The sequence below is a fragment of the Thalassophryne amazonica genome, chromosome 7 (genome assembly GCF_902500255.1).
Source record: "Thalassophryne amazonica chromosome 7, fThaAma1.1, whole genome shotgun sequence".
NCBI lineage: Eukaryota > Metazoa > Chordata > Actinopteri > Batrachoidiformes > Batrachoididae > Thalassophryne > Thalassophryne amazonica.
In genome coordinates this window covers 120,090,514-120,104,454 of record NC_047109.1, presented here as the reverse complement: position 1 = coordinate 120,104,454, position 13,941 = coordinate 120,090,514, and the positions used below count along the sequence as shown (strand labels likewise).

General features: G+C 39.3%; 1 protein-coding gene across 1 annotated transcript in view; it reads right to left on the bottom strand.

The window, feature by feature from the left end:
* Positions 1-5,821: 5,821 nt before the first annotated feature.
* Positions 5,822-13,941, bottom strand: part of usp45 (ubiquitin specific peptidase 45) — a 215,536-nt gene continuing 207,416 nt past the window's right edge. Inside the window, exon 18 of the mRNA XM_034175426.1 lies at positions 5,822-5,966. Within this exon, the coding sequence (XP_034031317.1) occupies positions 5,836-5,966 (131 nt within the window). The 3' untranslated portion in view covers positions 5,822-5,835. The remainder of the gene's footprint in view (positions 5,967-13,941) is intronic.

The following is a 13,941-nucleotide window of genomic DNA, read 5'->3' as shown; positions in this document are numbered from 1 at the left end:
CACCAGACACTCAAAGCGCTTTATGATTATGCCTCACATTCACCCATTGACACAAACACAAACTCACACATGATGTCAGGGTGCTTCCATACAAGGCGCTCACTACACACCGGGAGCAACTTGGGGATTAAGGACCTTGCCCAAGGGCCCTTAGTGATTTTCCAGTCAGGCTGGGATTTGAACCGAGGATCCTCTGGTCTCAAGCCCAACGCTTAACCACTAGAATGTCACCTGCCCACTGATGTCCTGTGAGAGCACCTTCAGCCTCAGACTGAGGCCACCAAAGTGCACCACAGGAGGTCCTTCCTACCTGTGGTACTCAGACTACGTAGCTCCTCCCCCTCCGGCAGGATGAATACATGATGATCAGACTTATTCACTCAGTCATGTGCAATATTGTCAAACACCTTGTGCAGATGTCTTAAAAAACATTGTTCACTGTTTACTGTCACTGTTCCAGTACTTTGGCAAAATAATTTTCTTTGGGATAAATAAAGTTGATCTTATTCTTATGTTTAAAAAAGCCATTTTTGTATGATGTCCCTGTTCCTACATAACCAGGTGAGTAAGGGTTAAAACCACAGATGGTTAACTCATGGCTCATGGACATTAAACAGGCTGCACATGTTAGCATGATTAGTCCACTAAGAACAGTAGCATGTCCTCATTTGTTTCTTACCTTGATTTTTTTTTGTTTTTAGTTTCATTAGCTGAGATTAAATCACATCCCACTCTTTCGTGTCCCCGAGCTAGAAGCCACCCCCCTGAGTTCTAAAAACACACACACAGATTTCACAAAAGATTTGCTCTTTCGTTGGTGGCGGCTTGACAACCTGTTTTTGTGTTCCAGCAGCGTGATTTGCGTGTCACAGCGTGTGGGAAGTAGCAGACGTGTAACACAATGTGTTTGGACGTTGCCCTTTTCCCGACTCCACACCCACCTCCTCTTCACCAGCTCACGACATGTTCTGAAGCAGCGCTGCTTTGCACCCGTCAGGGCCGATCACGGCTGGCGACGGGCTGAATGTGGCACCGCCAGATCCACAGCGACAGCTGGGCATGCCGCTCAGAGGGGGACAAACAAAACAGGGTGACATCAGTTCAGACGCCCAAACAACAAAACACTCTTCTGTGTGCAAGAACGGATCAAATACAGACACACGCGTCTCTGCAGGTTATTCAGTCCATAAATGAGATTTATTTAGTTTTTGGTACAGTTTGTTGTGCACTCAAACCAACAGTTTACCGCTTCCTGCAAGAAAAATTTTTATGAAAACGTTTCTCTGCCCTGTGGGAACACCCAGAAGCACCATGAAGTCATCATGTATTTACAGACTCTCCTTAAGTTACAAAAATCTACACTTTGCATTGAACGTTGCATCATGTCCTCTGTCCTACATCCATCAGCTATCCAGCAGAGGAGCCGCTGAGTTCTGTTGTTTCAGCAGAAAATGTATATTTTCATGCTCATCTATTTTACCCTCAATTACTGCAGAAAAAAAACAAGCAACAGAAATTAAATTCTATTCTATCTGAAATATTTTCATAGAAAAAGATGAACACTACATCAGACATACACGATTTAATAAAAGGCGATACATTCAGTTTGATGTTTCCTCATGCAGCTTACAGCAAAGATCCTTTTAGGTTTTTGTTGAACGTCATAAACGGTTTGGTGCAGGCAGGCGTTTTGTTCAACACCCGCCGAGTCCATCTCTGTGCCACGCTGCCCAAGGCAGACGAGGTGTCTGATCAACACTGTGCGCGCCGTCTGTGCAGCAGCACTCCAAGATCACACACAAGAAAGAACAAGTCCTCCAAGAAATCTACTTGACCCTTAATCGACTGTATGGATCAACTGCCAAAATCACATTTGCCAGAAGTAAATCAGAGACCGTCACACATATTTATACATTCTCAAGAAAAAGCAACAGTGGATTCTACCTGATGAGGCTGTAACTACCGTTACCCCTGAAGGTGCTGAGTTTGGAAATAGACCCCAGAGCCACAGTTCAGGTTCATCATCAGAACCAAACAGCTCAGGCGTGAGAGTGTCACAGCAGATCTACTCATAATAATTTGAGCCCATTTGTTACACAGTACATTTTACTGAGTCTGCTCAAGTGCAGTTTGGGTCTTTGAGTTGATTGTGTGTGTGTTAATGGGTGAATATGAGGCATCACTGTAAAGTGATTTGAGCGTCTTCAGCAGATTGAGGACGTCTCAACAGCTGTGCATATAACTGTCACCTCATCAGGAAAAAAAGCAGTGACACTTTGGAGGAAACGTGTTTCCTCTGTTTTCTGCTGCCAATCATTTATTTTTGAACACACAGGAGCACCTGAGCGCCACTTATGTGCACACCTGTCACTAGAAATGTAATCCATTTAACTGTGGAAAGCAGGGGGAAGAAATCTGAAACGCTCTACAATGAGTGTTTTTCAGTGACTTCATTGAGGTTTTTGTATCTTTGGGTCTCTGCTGGTTGAACACTTTGACCTGAATAATCTTCAAGTTGTGACTAATTATTTGGGCTTCTTTCTTCTGAAAAGTATTTTTTTAAAGCTAATGTTCTGGTAGGATTTCTGCACGTCAGTTTCAGATCAGGTCCAACAATTGTGGCGAAACTTAGACCTTACTTGTGCAAAGTGCCTTGAGGCAACTTTGTTGTGATTTGGCACCATATAAATGAAAATAAATTGAAAAAAGAAAAATTTAAAACTTCTACTTAGATTTTCTAAGAAAAAAAAAATCACCTTTCTCAAAAATTCAACCATAAAGTGCAGCTTATGTCCTGTATTTGTTTGTGAAGACAGCAAAGTGAGCTGGAGACTCAGCATCTACTGAAGCCAGAAAGCTGAAGACGTGTTTGAACTGAAAACGTCAAATATCCACATTTTCAAATTCAGTTTGTTCCCCCTCAACAGATTCCAACACCCATGATGACATAAAATTGGCATAGAAGTGAAGTACTGGTAATTATATGACTATTTGAATGTGGTAATGTGCACGAATATTAAAATGGTTCCTCTTTCTCAGATACAAATGATTATCAATCATCAAGTCCTGAACACAGTCCAACATGCATTCTGTCAGCTCATTTTCTATTAAACGTGTTCATGCGTTTTAGATTTCAGGCACACGAAAGTGACAGAGACTGTTCTATAGTTAAAGTTACAGAATATAAAGTATGCTTAGAAACAAATGCAAATGAACCAATGTTTCATAATCATAATATTTAATGAAGCATATGCATACATAAGTGTTCAGAATAATAGTAGTGCTATGTGACTAAAAAGATTAATCCAGGTTTTGAGTATATTTCTTATTGTTACATGGGAAACAAGGTACCAGTAGATTCAGTAGATTCTCACAAATCCAACAAGACCAAGCATTCATGATATGCACACTCTTAAGGCTATGAAATTGGGCTATTAGTAAAAAAAAAAAGTAGAAAAGGGGGTGTTCACAATAATAATAGTGTGGCATTCAGTCAGTGAGTTTGTCAATTTTATGGAACAAACAGGTGTGAATCAGGTGTCCCCTATTTAAGGATGAAGCCAGCACCTGTTGAACATGCTTTTCTCTTTGAAAGCCTGAGGAAAATGGGACGTTCAAGACATTGTTCAGAAGAACAGCGTAGTTTGATTAAAAAGTTGACTGGAGAGGGGAAAACTTATACGCAGGTGCAAAAAATTATAGGCTGTTCATCTACAATGATCTCCAATGCTTTAAAATGGACAAAAAAAACAGAGACGTGTGGAAGAAAATGGAAAACAACCATCAAAATTGATAGAAGAATAACCAGAATGGCAAAGGCTCACCCATTGATCAGCTCCAGGATGATCAAAGACAGTCTGGAGTTACCTGTAAGTGCTGTGACAGAAGACGCCTGTGTGAAGCTAATTTATTTGCAAGAATCCCCCGCAAAGTCCCTCTGTTAAATAAAAGACGTGCAGAAGAGGTTACAATTTGCCAAAGAACACATCAACTGACCTAAAGAGAAATGGAGGAATATTTTGTGGACTGATGAGAGTAAAACTGTTCTTTTTGGGTCCAAGGGCCGCAGACAGTTTGTGAGATGACCCCCAAACTCTGAATTCAAGCCAGAGTTCACAGTGAAGACAGTGAAGCATGGTGGTGCAAGCATCATGATATGGGCATGTTTCTACTACTATGGTGTTGGGCCTATATATCGCATACCAGGTATCATGGATCAGTTTGGATATGTCAAAATACTTGAAGAGGTCATGTTGCTTTATGGTGAAGAGGACATGCCCTTGAAATGGGTGTTTCAACAAGACAATGACCCCAAGCACACTAGTAAACCAGCAAAATCTTGGTTCCAAACCAACAAAATTAATGAAGAAATCATGAAAAACTGTGCTTATACAACTAAATACTAGTTTAGTGATTCACAGGATTGATAAAAAAGCAGTTTGAACATAATAGTTTTGAGTTTGTAGAATCAACAGCAGATGCTGCTATTATTGTGAACACCCCCTTTTCTACTTTTTTTACTAATAGCCCAATTTCATAGCCTTAAGAGTGTGCATATCATGAATGCTTGGTCTTGTTGGATTTGTGAGAATCTACTGAATCTACTGGTACCTTGTTTCCCATGTAACAATAAGAAATATACTCAAAACCTGGATTAATCTTTTTAGTCACATAGCACTACTATTATTCTGAACACTGCTGTATGTATGTGTGTGTGTGTGTATATATATATATATATATATATATATATATATATATATATATATATATATATATATATATATATATATATATATATATATCAGGGGATGTGATGGTCTAGTGATTAAGTATTGGGCTTGAGACCAGAGGATCCTCGGTTCAAATCCCAGCCTGCCCAGAAAAGCACAAAGGGCCCTTGGTCAAGGTCCTTAATCCCCTAGTTGCTCCCATTGTGTAGTGGGCACCTTGTATGGCAGCACCCTGACATCGGTGTGCGAGTGTGTTAATGTGAATGGGTGAATGTGTGGCATCATTGTAAAGCACTTTGAGCATCTGATTCAGATGGAAAAGCGCTATATAAATGCAGTCCATGTACTATATATATATATATATATATATATATATACACACACACAGTATACATGTGCCTTTGTCTTTCCCTCTTCATGAGACATTTAACAAGTCCAACCCGTGACTTAAATATGGGAAAAAAAATATGGGATTCAGTTGTTGGAGCTGTTCATGTATCCATCCCCTGGCTTGTCTAAAGAAAATTAGCCGTGAAAGTAATAATTTACTGTACAATATGAAATCTTGTTTTTTTTGTTTTTGTGTTGTTCAAAAAAAATTAACATTATTAAATATTCTGATGCTAATTTAAAACTATTTCATTTGCATTCATTATCTAAACATATTTTAAGTCCTGTAGGTAAAATTCAAGAGTGCCAATAATTCTGATCAGCACTGTAGGTAATCAATGTTGAACACCTCAGTTGTTGTCAATCAATACAACACCTTAAAGGGTTTTTTGTTGTTCTTGTTTTTAAATTGTAAACAATTAAATTTTGAATTGTAAACTTTTAAAATTGCAAATGAGTATACAAAGGGAAGGTTTTTTATATATATATATATATATATATATATATATATATATATATATATATATATAATGAAGTGTGGTGTGATTAGATTGATATCAATGGCAGACTTGTCTCCTGTCACTGATATGAGACATGTGAGTGCCGCCTCATTTTTACGGACACAGTATGAGTTCTTTTACAGCCCTCATCAAGTAGCAAAGCTTAAAATAATAATAATATTAATGACAATAATAATCCCATTTCTATGATCACATCACAGAATTTCTTCATAGAAGAGCAGGTACGCCTGAGAGCCGAGCACTCGTGACTCTGGAACCATCTGAACAGTGGTATCACTAACGTAGACCCACTGTCCCTGGGAACTGGCACCGGCGTCCCTCACACCTGAAACACAAAAAACAGGTCCAGCTGAAACTGCAGTTGATCAGTCAAGTGCTCAACAAAGGGAAAAGTCATTAATCAATTAATAATCATTTATCAAGTATAAATATCAAACATCCTCTGGTTCAAACAGAGAGAGCAGATATTTGTAGATGGTCTCAGAAACCGTTCATCAGGATAACAAGCTGACCGCTGGCCAAAGAAGCTCCACAAATTAAACACTTCTTAAAGCAACAAATCTATTTCTTTCAAAGGGCTCAAAACCAGATTTACTCCTCAGAATAATGTGCTATATTGCTCTTGGAATGACCAAAATGATGATGTTTTATGTTCATATTTAGTTATAAACAAAATACACCAGTGCAGCTCATTATATTATTATTATATTATTATATTATAATGTGATTAACTCATGGGCCTCATTTGCATGTTTAGAAATTCAGGCCAATCTATAATTTACACTTCCTGCAGAAACTGTGAAATTTGAAGGGAAACCACAACCTATGACAAATAATAAAAAAAAAAACTGAAAGAAAACATATCTGACAGAACATATTGTGGAATTGTGACGGTCCACAACGCCTTTATATTTTTTGGTTTGTGATGTTAAGTAGAGGAGGTGTAACATGAGCTGGACATCTGAACTTAAGCAGATATCAATATGTTGACCAGATACATGATCAGGTTAAAATCACATCAACACACTGGAAACATCTCACTGTTGGGTATGAATGGAGTCTTTAAATCACAATCTTTATTGTCATTATACAAAAAATATAATGACATTGTGTGATATACATATATACAACCCCTGGCAAAAATTATGGAATCACCGGCCTCGGAGGATGTTCATTCAGTTGTTTAATTTTGTAGAAAAAAAGCAGATCACAGACATGACGCAAAACTAAAGTCATTTCAAATGGCAACTTTCTGGCTTTAAGAAACACTATAAGAAATCAAGAAAAAAAGATTGTGGCAGTCAGTAACGGTTACTTTTTTAGACCAAGCAGAGGAAAAAATATGGACTCACTCAATTCTGAGGAAAAAATTATGGAATCACCCTGTAAATTTTCATCCCCAAAACTAACAACTGCATCAAATCACATCTGCTTGTTAGTCTGCATCTAAAAAGGAGTGATCACACCTTGGAGAGCTGTTGCACCAAGTGGACTGACATGAATCATGACTCCAACACGAGAGATGTCAATTGAAACAAAGGAGAGGATTATCAAACTCTTAAAAGAGGGTAAATCATCATGCAATGTTGCAGAAGATGTTGGTTGTTCACAGTCAGCTGTGTCTAAACTCTGGACCAAATACAAACAACATAGGAAGGTTGTTAAAGGCAAACATACTGGTAGACCAAGGAAGACATCAAAGCGTCAAGACAGAAAACTTAAAGCAATATGTCTCAAAAATCGAAAATGCACAACAAAACAAATGAGGAACGAATGGGAGGAAATTGGAGTCAACGTCTGTGACCAAACTGTAAGAAACCGCCTAAAGGAAATGGGATTTACATACAGAAAAGCTAAACGAAAGCCATCATTAACACCTAAACAGAAAAAAACAAGGTTACAATGGGCTAAGGAAAAGCAATCGTGGACTGTGGATGACTGGATGAAAGTCATATTCAGTGATGAATCTGCATTGGGTAAGGTGATGATGCTGGAACTTTTGTTTGGTGCCGTTCCAATGAGATTTATAAAGATGACTGCCTGAAGAGAACATGTAAATTTCCACAGTCATTGATGATATGGGGCTGCATGTCAGGTAAAGGCACTGGGGAGATGGCTGTCATTACATCATCAATAAATACACAAGTTTACGTTGATATTTTGGACACTTTTCTGATGTTTGAGGATGATGAAATCATTTTTCAAGAAGATAATGCATCTTGCCATAGAGCAAAAACTGTGAAAACATTCCTTGCAAAAAGACACATAGGGTCAATGTCAACGAGCAGATCTGATATGATGCAGGTGTTAGTTTTGGGGATGGAAATTTACAGGGTGATTCCATAATTTATTCCTCAGAATTGAGTGAGTCCATATTTTTTTCCTCTGCTTGGTCTAAAAAAGTAACCGTTACTGACTGCCACAATCTTTTTTTCTTGATTTCTTATAGTGTTTCTTAAAGCCAGAAAGTTGCCATTTGAAATGACTTTAGTTTTGTGTCATGTCTGTGTTCTGCTTTTTTTCTACAAAATTAAACAACTGAATGAACATCCTCCGAGGCCGGTGATTCCATAATTATTGCCAGGGGTTGTACACACACACACACACACACACATATATATATATATATATATATATATATATATATATATATGTGTGTGTGTGTGTGTATATATACCTTTTATTGTAGGTACACTTCATGTAGTGCCAGTGGAATGTTTGTTTTTAGTGATGTGCCTAGTTTTAATGAAGTACACAGGAAAGCAATCTTTGGGTTTTGTAAGTGTGTTAAAAGCAGCAAAAACAGCTTGATCATTGATGTGAATCAGCTCATTATGTACAAATCATCGCTATGGGGACACTGGCGTTCCACATTATATACCATTGGTAATTAATTTATGTTTTTTTTTCTTGATATTATTTTGTGTAATTTCTCAATATGGAACTGGTGTCTGAAATAAAGTAAGCACTGAAAGCCGAGATAGGCATGTCCCAACTTGTCCTCTAACACTCTGAAACGGAGGTGTTCCTTTGTCTCACTTCATCCGAATCGGTCATGACGCGCGAAGCCTCCGCGCGGCTTTCCATGACAAAATCTCTTGTTAAAAGTGAAATCTGCCGGAAAATGGTTGATGTCCAGCTCTTGTGATAACCAGAGAAATTGCACATGATGGTCCCGGCTCCACACAGCCATCCGTTTAGAAATGATGTGGTGTTTTCTGCCTCTCGATGGCGGCTCGGAGCACGGCGCGCCATGCGCCATTGTGGGCCGTCCTTAAAGCTGTAGTAACAGTCCTTATTCTCTGTGAAGCCCGTAAAATTTTCACCGAAAGCCAGATAAATGTTTTGAATGGTTTCCAGCTGCCTGTCTCTAACAGTTTCTGAAAAAAGTCTGATGGAAAAAAAGCCCAAATCATTCCACCATTTCCAGACAATGAAACAACGACGAGAGGGGTGGAGCAGTGCTCACTTAAAGCCTGCCCACAGGCGAATGACACAACCGACAGACGTGGAAAAACTCACGCATGCGCACAAAGATTCAAGATTGGCTGACGTAAAAACATATGACTCAAATCCATATAGTTTTTGAAAAAAATAAAAAGGTACAATTGTTATGGATGGAGTGGCCCATGGTGGCGGTGGGGTTATGGTATGGGCAGGCGTCTGTTATGGACGAAGAACACAGGTGCATTTTATTGATGGCATTTTGAATGCACAGATACCGTGACGAGATCCTGAGGCCCATTGTTGTGCCATACATCCAAGAACATCACCTCATGTTGCAGCAGGATAATGCACGGCCCCATGTTGCAAGGATCTGTACACAATTCTTGGAAGCTGAAAATGTCCCAGTTCTTGCATGGCCGGCATACTCAGCGGACATGTCACCCATTGAGCATGTTTGGGATGCTCTGGACCGGCGTATACGACAGCGTGTACCAGTTCCTGCCAATATCCAGCAACTTCGCACAGCCATTGAAGAGGAGTGGACCAACATTCCACAGGCCACAATTGACAACCTGATCAACTCTATGCGAAGGAGATGTGTTGCACTGCATGAGGCAAATGGTGGTCACACCAGATACTGACTGGTATCCCCCCCCCCAATAAAACAAAACTGCACCTTTCAGAGTGGCCTTTTATTGTGGGCAGTCTAAGGCACACCTGTGCACTAATCATGGTGTCTAATCAGCATCTTGATATGGCACACCTGTGAGGTGGGATGGATTATCTCAGCAAAGGAGAAGTGCTCACTATCACAGATTTCGACTGGTTTGTGAACAATATTTGAGGGAAATGGTGATATTATGTATGTGGAAAAAGTTTTAGATCTTTGAGTTCATCTCATACAAAATGGGAGCAAAACCAAAAGTGCTGTGTTTATATTTTTGTTGAGTGTATATACATATATATACATATACATACACACGCACACACACACACACTCATTTTTTTTATTTTATTTTCATTTAAATAGTGCCAAATCACAACAAAGTTTCCTCAAGGCGCTTCACACAAAGTAAGGTCGAACTTTATCAACCCCCAGAACAGTGGTAAGAAAAAACTTCCTCTGATGATTTGAGGAAGAAACCTCAAAGGGGTGACCCTCTGTTTGGGCCATGCTACAGACACAATTGACAAAACGAATATACAGGAAATTTTTATATACACATATGGAATTGAACAAATGCCCTGCTTTAATGAAAAGTTCATTAAAGTAATTTAACACGGCACATTATCAGTCAGATTTGTAGAATCTCTGAGCAGGAAATTGGGTGGCTCACTGGGAGACGTAGCACCAGAAGCAGATCTCACAACCTTCCAGAAAGTCTTGGGATATTTAACATTTTTGGTGACTTTAGATCAATAAAATTCAGATTTAGCCTTCTTTTTTTTTTTTTTTTTTTACTTATTTTTTATTGACAGAAAGAAGTAGTAACGAACAAAGAACAAACTGGTACACAGTTACTCGGGCGGGGGGCGCCTCAAAGAGTCTAGATATCTTAGCAAACAGTCACTCATCCATGTTCTTTTTGTCAATTTATAGTGGTGGTGTCCTCTTCTTGTCTTCTATATTCAGTCCATTTCCTCCATTTAATCTCGAATTGTTCTTCTTGTTTGTAAGTTTCTCCATTATAAAAATTTCTTCCACAGTGCACCGCCACTGCTCCTCGGTCAGTGGCTCTGGTTTGTACCATAGTCTTGTAATTGTTTTTTGCTTGCCGACAGCAATACCTTTACAAGATATTCATCCTTTTTTTGAATTATGTTTTGTGTTAAATTCCCCAAGTAGAGCATCTTGAACGTTTTTGGCATTTTGTAACCTACTACCTTTTGTAGGCATTGCCATATTTTATCCCAATACCCTTTTATCTTTTGGCAGGCCAAAAATATGTGGGTATGGTCTGCATCTATATGCCCACATGTTGCTGTGTAGATACCATTATGTTTCTGAGCTTTGGAGTTATGAAGAACCTAACCATATTCTTCCAATTGAATTCCCTCCAGATCCTGGAGTTAGTGGATGTGCACTGTGTTTTACAGATACTCTGCCATTCCTCCTCAGTTATTTCTTTGTTCAGTTACTTTTCCCACTTGTCCTTAATATACAGAGAGGAGGATTTGTTGCACAACATCAAGTTTCTATATAAAGCTGAGATTACATTTTTCTCCTTTGTATGCTTTCCGGAATACCTCAATAATTTCATTGTTAGTGGCCACTTTTATCTCTTTCTCATAGTAATCCCTTATTTGCAGGTATCGATATTGGTCATTTTGTTCTAGTCTGAACCTGTCCCATAGCTTTTCAAAACTCTGTAGTCTGTCCTGATCCATCATTGTGCATATCGCTGTAATTCCTTTTTGTGACCATTGTTTAAACCCTTCATCATATATCCCTGGGATAAATCTATCATCGAATGCAAACCAACTCAAAATCTGTTTTTCTTTCTCCAACTTGTACCTTTCACAGACAGTGTTCCATATTTCAATTGTTTATGGTTACTGCGTCCGGTTGGTTACGCAGTTTTCTTAATAATCCTCTATCTGCAATTAGATTTTGTACCTCAGTATGTGTCATGGCCATTTCTATACTTTTCCATTTTGCCCAATATTTATCATTACACAAGTATATCAAGGGTCTGATTTGTGCAGCGTAAAAATATTCCTGAATACTTGGCAAAGCCAATCCTCCTTTGTCTTTAGGGAGCTGCAGAGTTTTATACCTAATCCTAGCTTTCTTTCCACCCCATATGAACCTTGAAATCCACTTATCCCATTCCACAAACTGCTTCTGTGGTATTGCTACTGGCAGGGACTGGAACATGTATAGAAGTCTTGGGAGAATATTATCTTTATTGTTTCTATTCTTGAAGTGAAAGTCCAGGGCATTAGCAGACCATCTCCCCAGGTCCCTCTTAATTTCTTGATTTATTTTGGTATAATTTCCCTCATATAATTTATCCAGCCCTTTTGTGATATTTACACCCAGATATTTTATTGATTTGGCATTCCACTTGAGCTTATAAGGGCCCTTTATTTCTTGGGATGGATTGTAATTAAATGACAAGATCTGTGTTTTTGTGACGTTTATCTTGTATCCTGAGTATTTCCCATAGCTTTCTAATAGCTTTATTATTTTTGGGAAGCTTTCATTGGGTTGTTTTAAAAATATGAGTATATCATCCGCAAATAGCCCTATCTTATGTTTCTCATCTCTTATTTTTACCCCTTTAATTTCTTCCTCCTGCCTGATCAGCTGGGCCAAAGGCTCAATAAACAATGCAGAGAGACCCGGGGAGAGGCCACAGCCCTGTCTTGTCCCCCTCTCCAAATTGAATCATTTTGTCAAACTGCCATTTACTTTAATCCTTGCTGTGGGTTCTTGATATATTGCTCTAATGTAATCCACAGATTTTTCACTGAACCCAAATTTCCTCAATATTTTATAAAGAAATAGCCAATTCACACTATCAAAGGCCTTTTCAGCGTCAATGCTTACTAGAATTGCACTTTCTTGGTTCGTTTGTATATTTTCTATGACATGTAGCGTTCTTCTGATATTGTCCAGATTTAGCCTTCTTAATTAAGAAGGGTGCTGTCATGGTTTGGCCCCCTCCGGGCTCCTGTTATGGTTTTGCCATCTGTCTGTGACCCTGGCCGGTGATTTTCAGTTTGGTTGTTTTCTTTTGCGTCATTGTTAGTGCCGTTTTAGTTTTGTCTCTGTCCTTTATTTGCTCTATTGATTTTTCTTTTCAGTCACTGGATGTACTGTCAGTTTACATATTTTTGCCACATGTAGTTCCGTTCTAGTTTAGTCTTGATCTTTTTCCTTGTTGTATTATTTTGGTCTCATTTTATTTCTAGTTTTTGTCACTGATGTTTCTGTTTATCTAGTTTCACTCTCCTGCACTCTCCTGCCCCACCTTTCACTCTGCTTCTGTTTAGTAAAGTTTCACTTTCCTGCACTCTCTTGCACCTGCTGGACTCATCTTTGTCATGTCCTCACCTTCTCCACACCTGACTCCTATCACGTCCTGATTACCCCACCTGCATTTAAGCCCTGTCTTTCATGTTTTTCACTGCTAGTTCGTTGTGCTCCATACCTTGTGCTCCTGCCCTCGTCCAAGCCCTTTCTGCTCTTTTTCATGCCATAGTTCTGACTTAGATCTGGTTGCCTTTACTGTGGATGACTTTGCTTGTTTTTTGGACTCTGCGCTCGTCTCTGCCTGCCACTCTGCCTCACTGTGTTTTTGAACATTGCTTGTTTTTGACTACGCCTCAGCCCAATGTCTGCCTGTTACCTTTGTATCGCTGCCTGCCTACCTGTGTACCGGACCACTGCTTAGCCTCCAGATAAAGCCTTTTGATTATTTACTCATTTCTGTCTGTGGGTCTGCATTTGTGTCCTCCTCCTTTTGTGCCACTCGTTCAGGAACCCTGACAGAACGAACTAGCCACACCTGGGCACAGCAGACTCAAGCTTCATCCTGCAGACTGCCATTATGAACCTGGACATTGTCACCATAAAGGAGATTTTCTCTGACCTCAATTTCTTTTTTGTGTGCTTTCGTGACTGCTACTCCCCGAAGGAGAAGTTCGATTCTTTGGATCAAGCATGGGAACTTCTTGAAGCCAACACATGGCTATATGACATCTTTCCTGAACTTGAGGACCTGGACAGCATATTCACTGAGAAGAAACTCCCCGACTGGGTGAGGCATCCCGAGCTGTACCTGCCTTCGGAACATCAACCTCCTGACAATGAGTCGGACTGGACTGACCTGGATGATGATGATGAT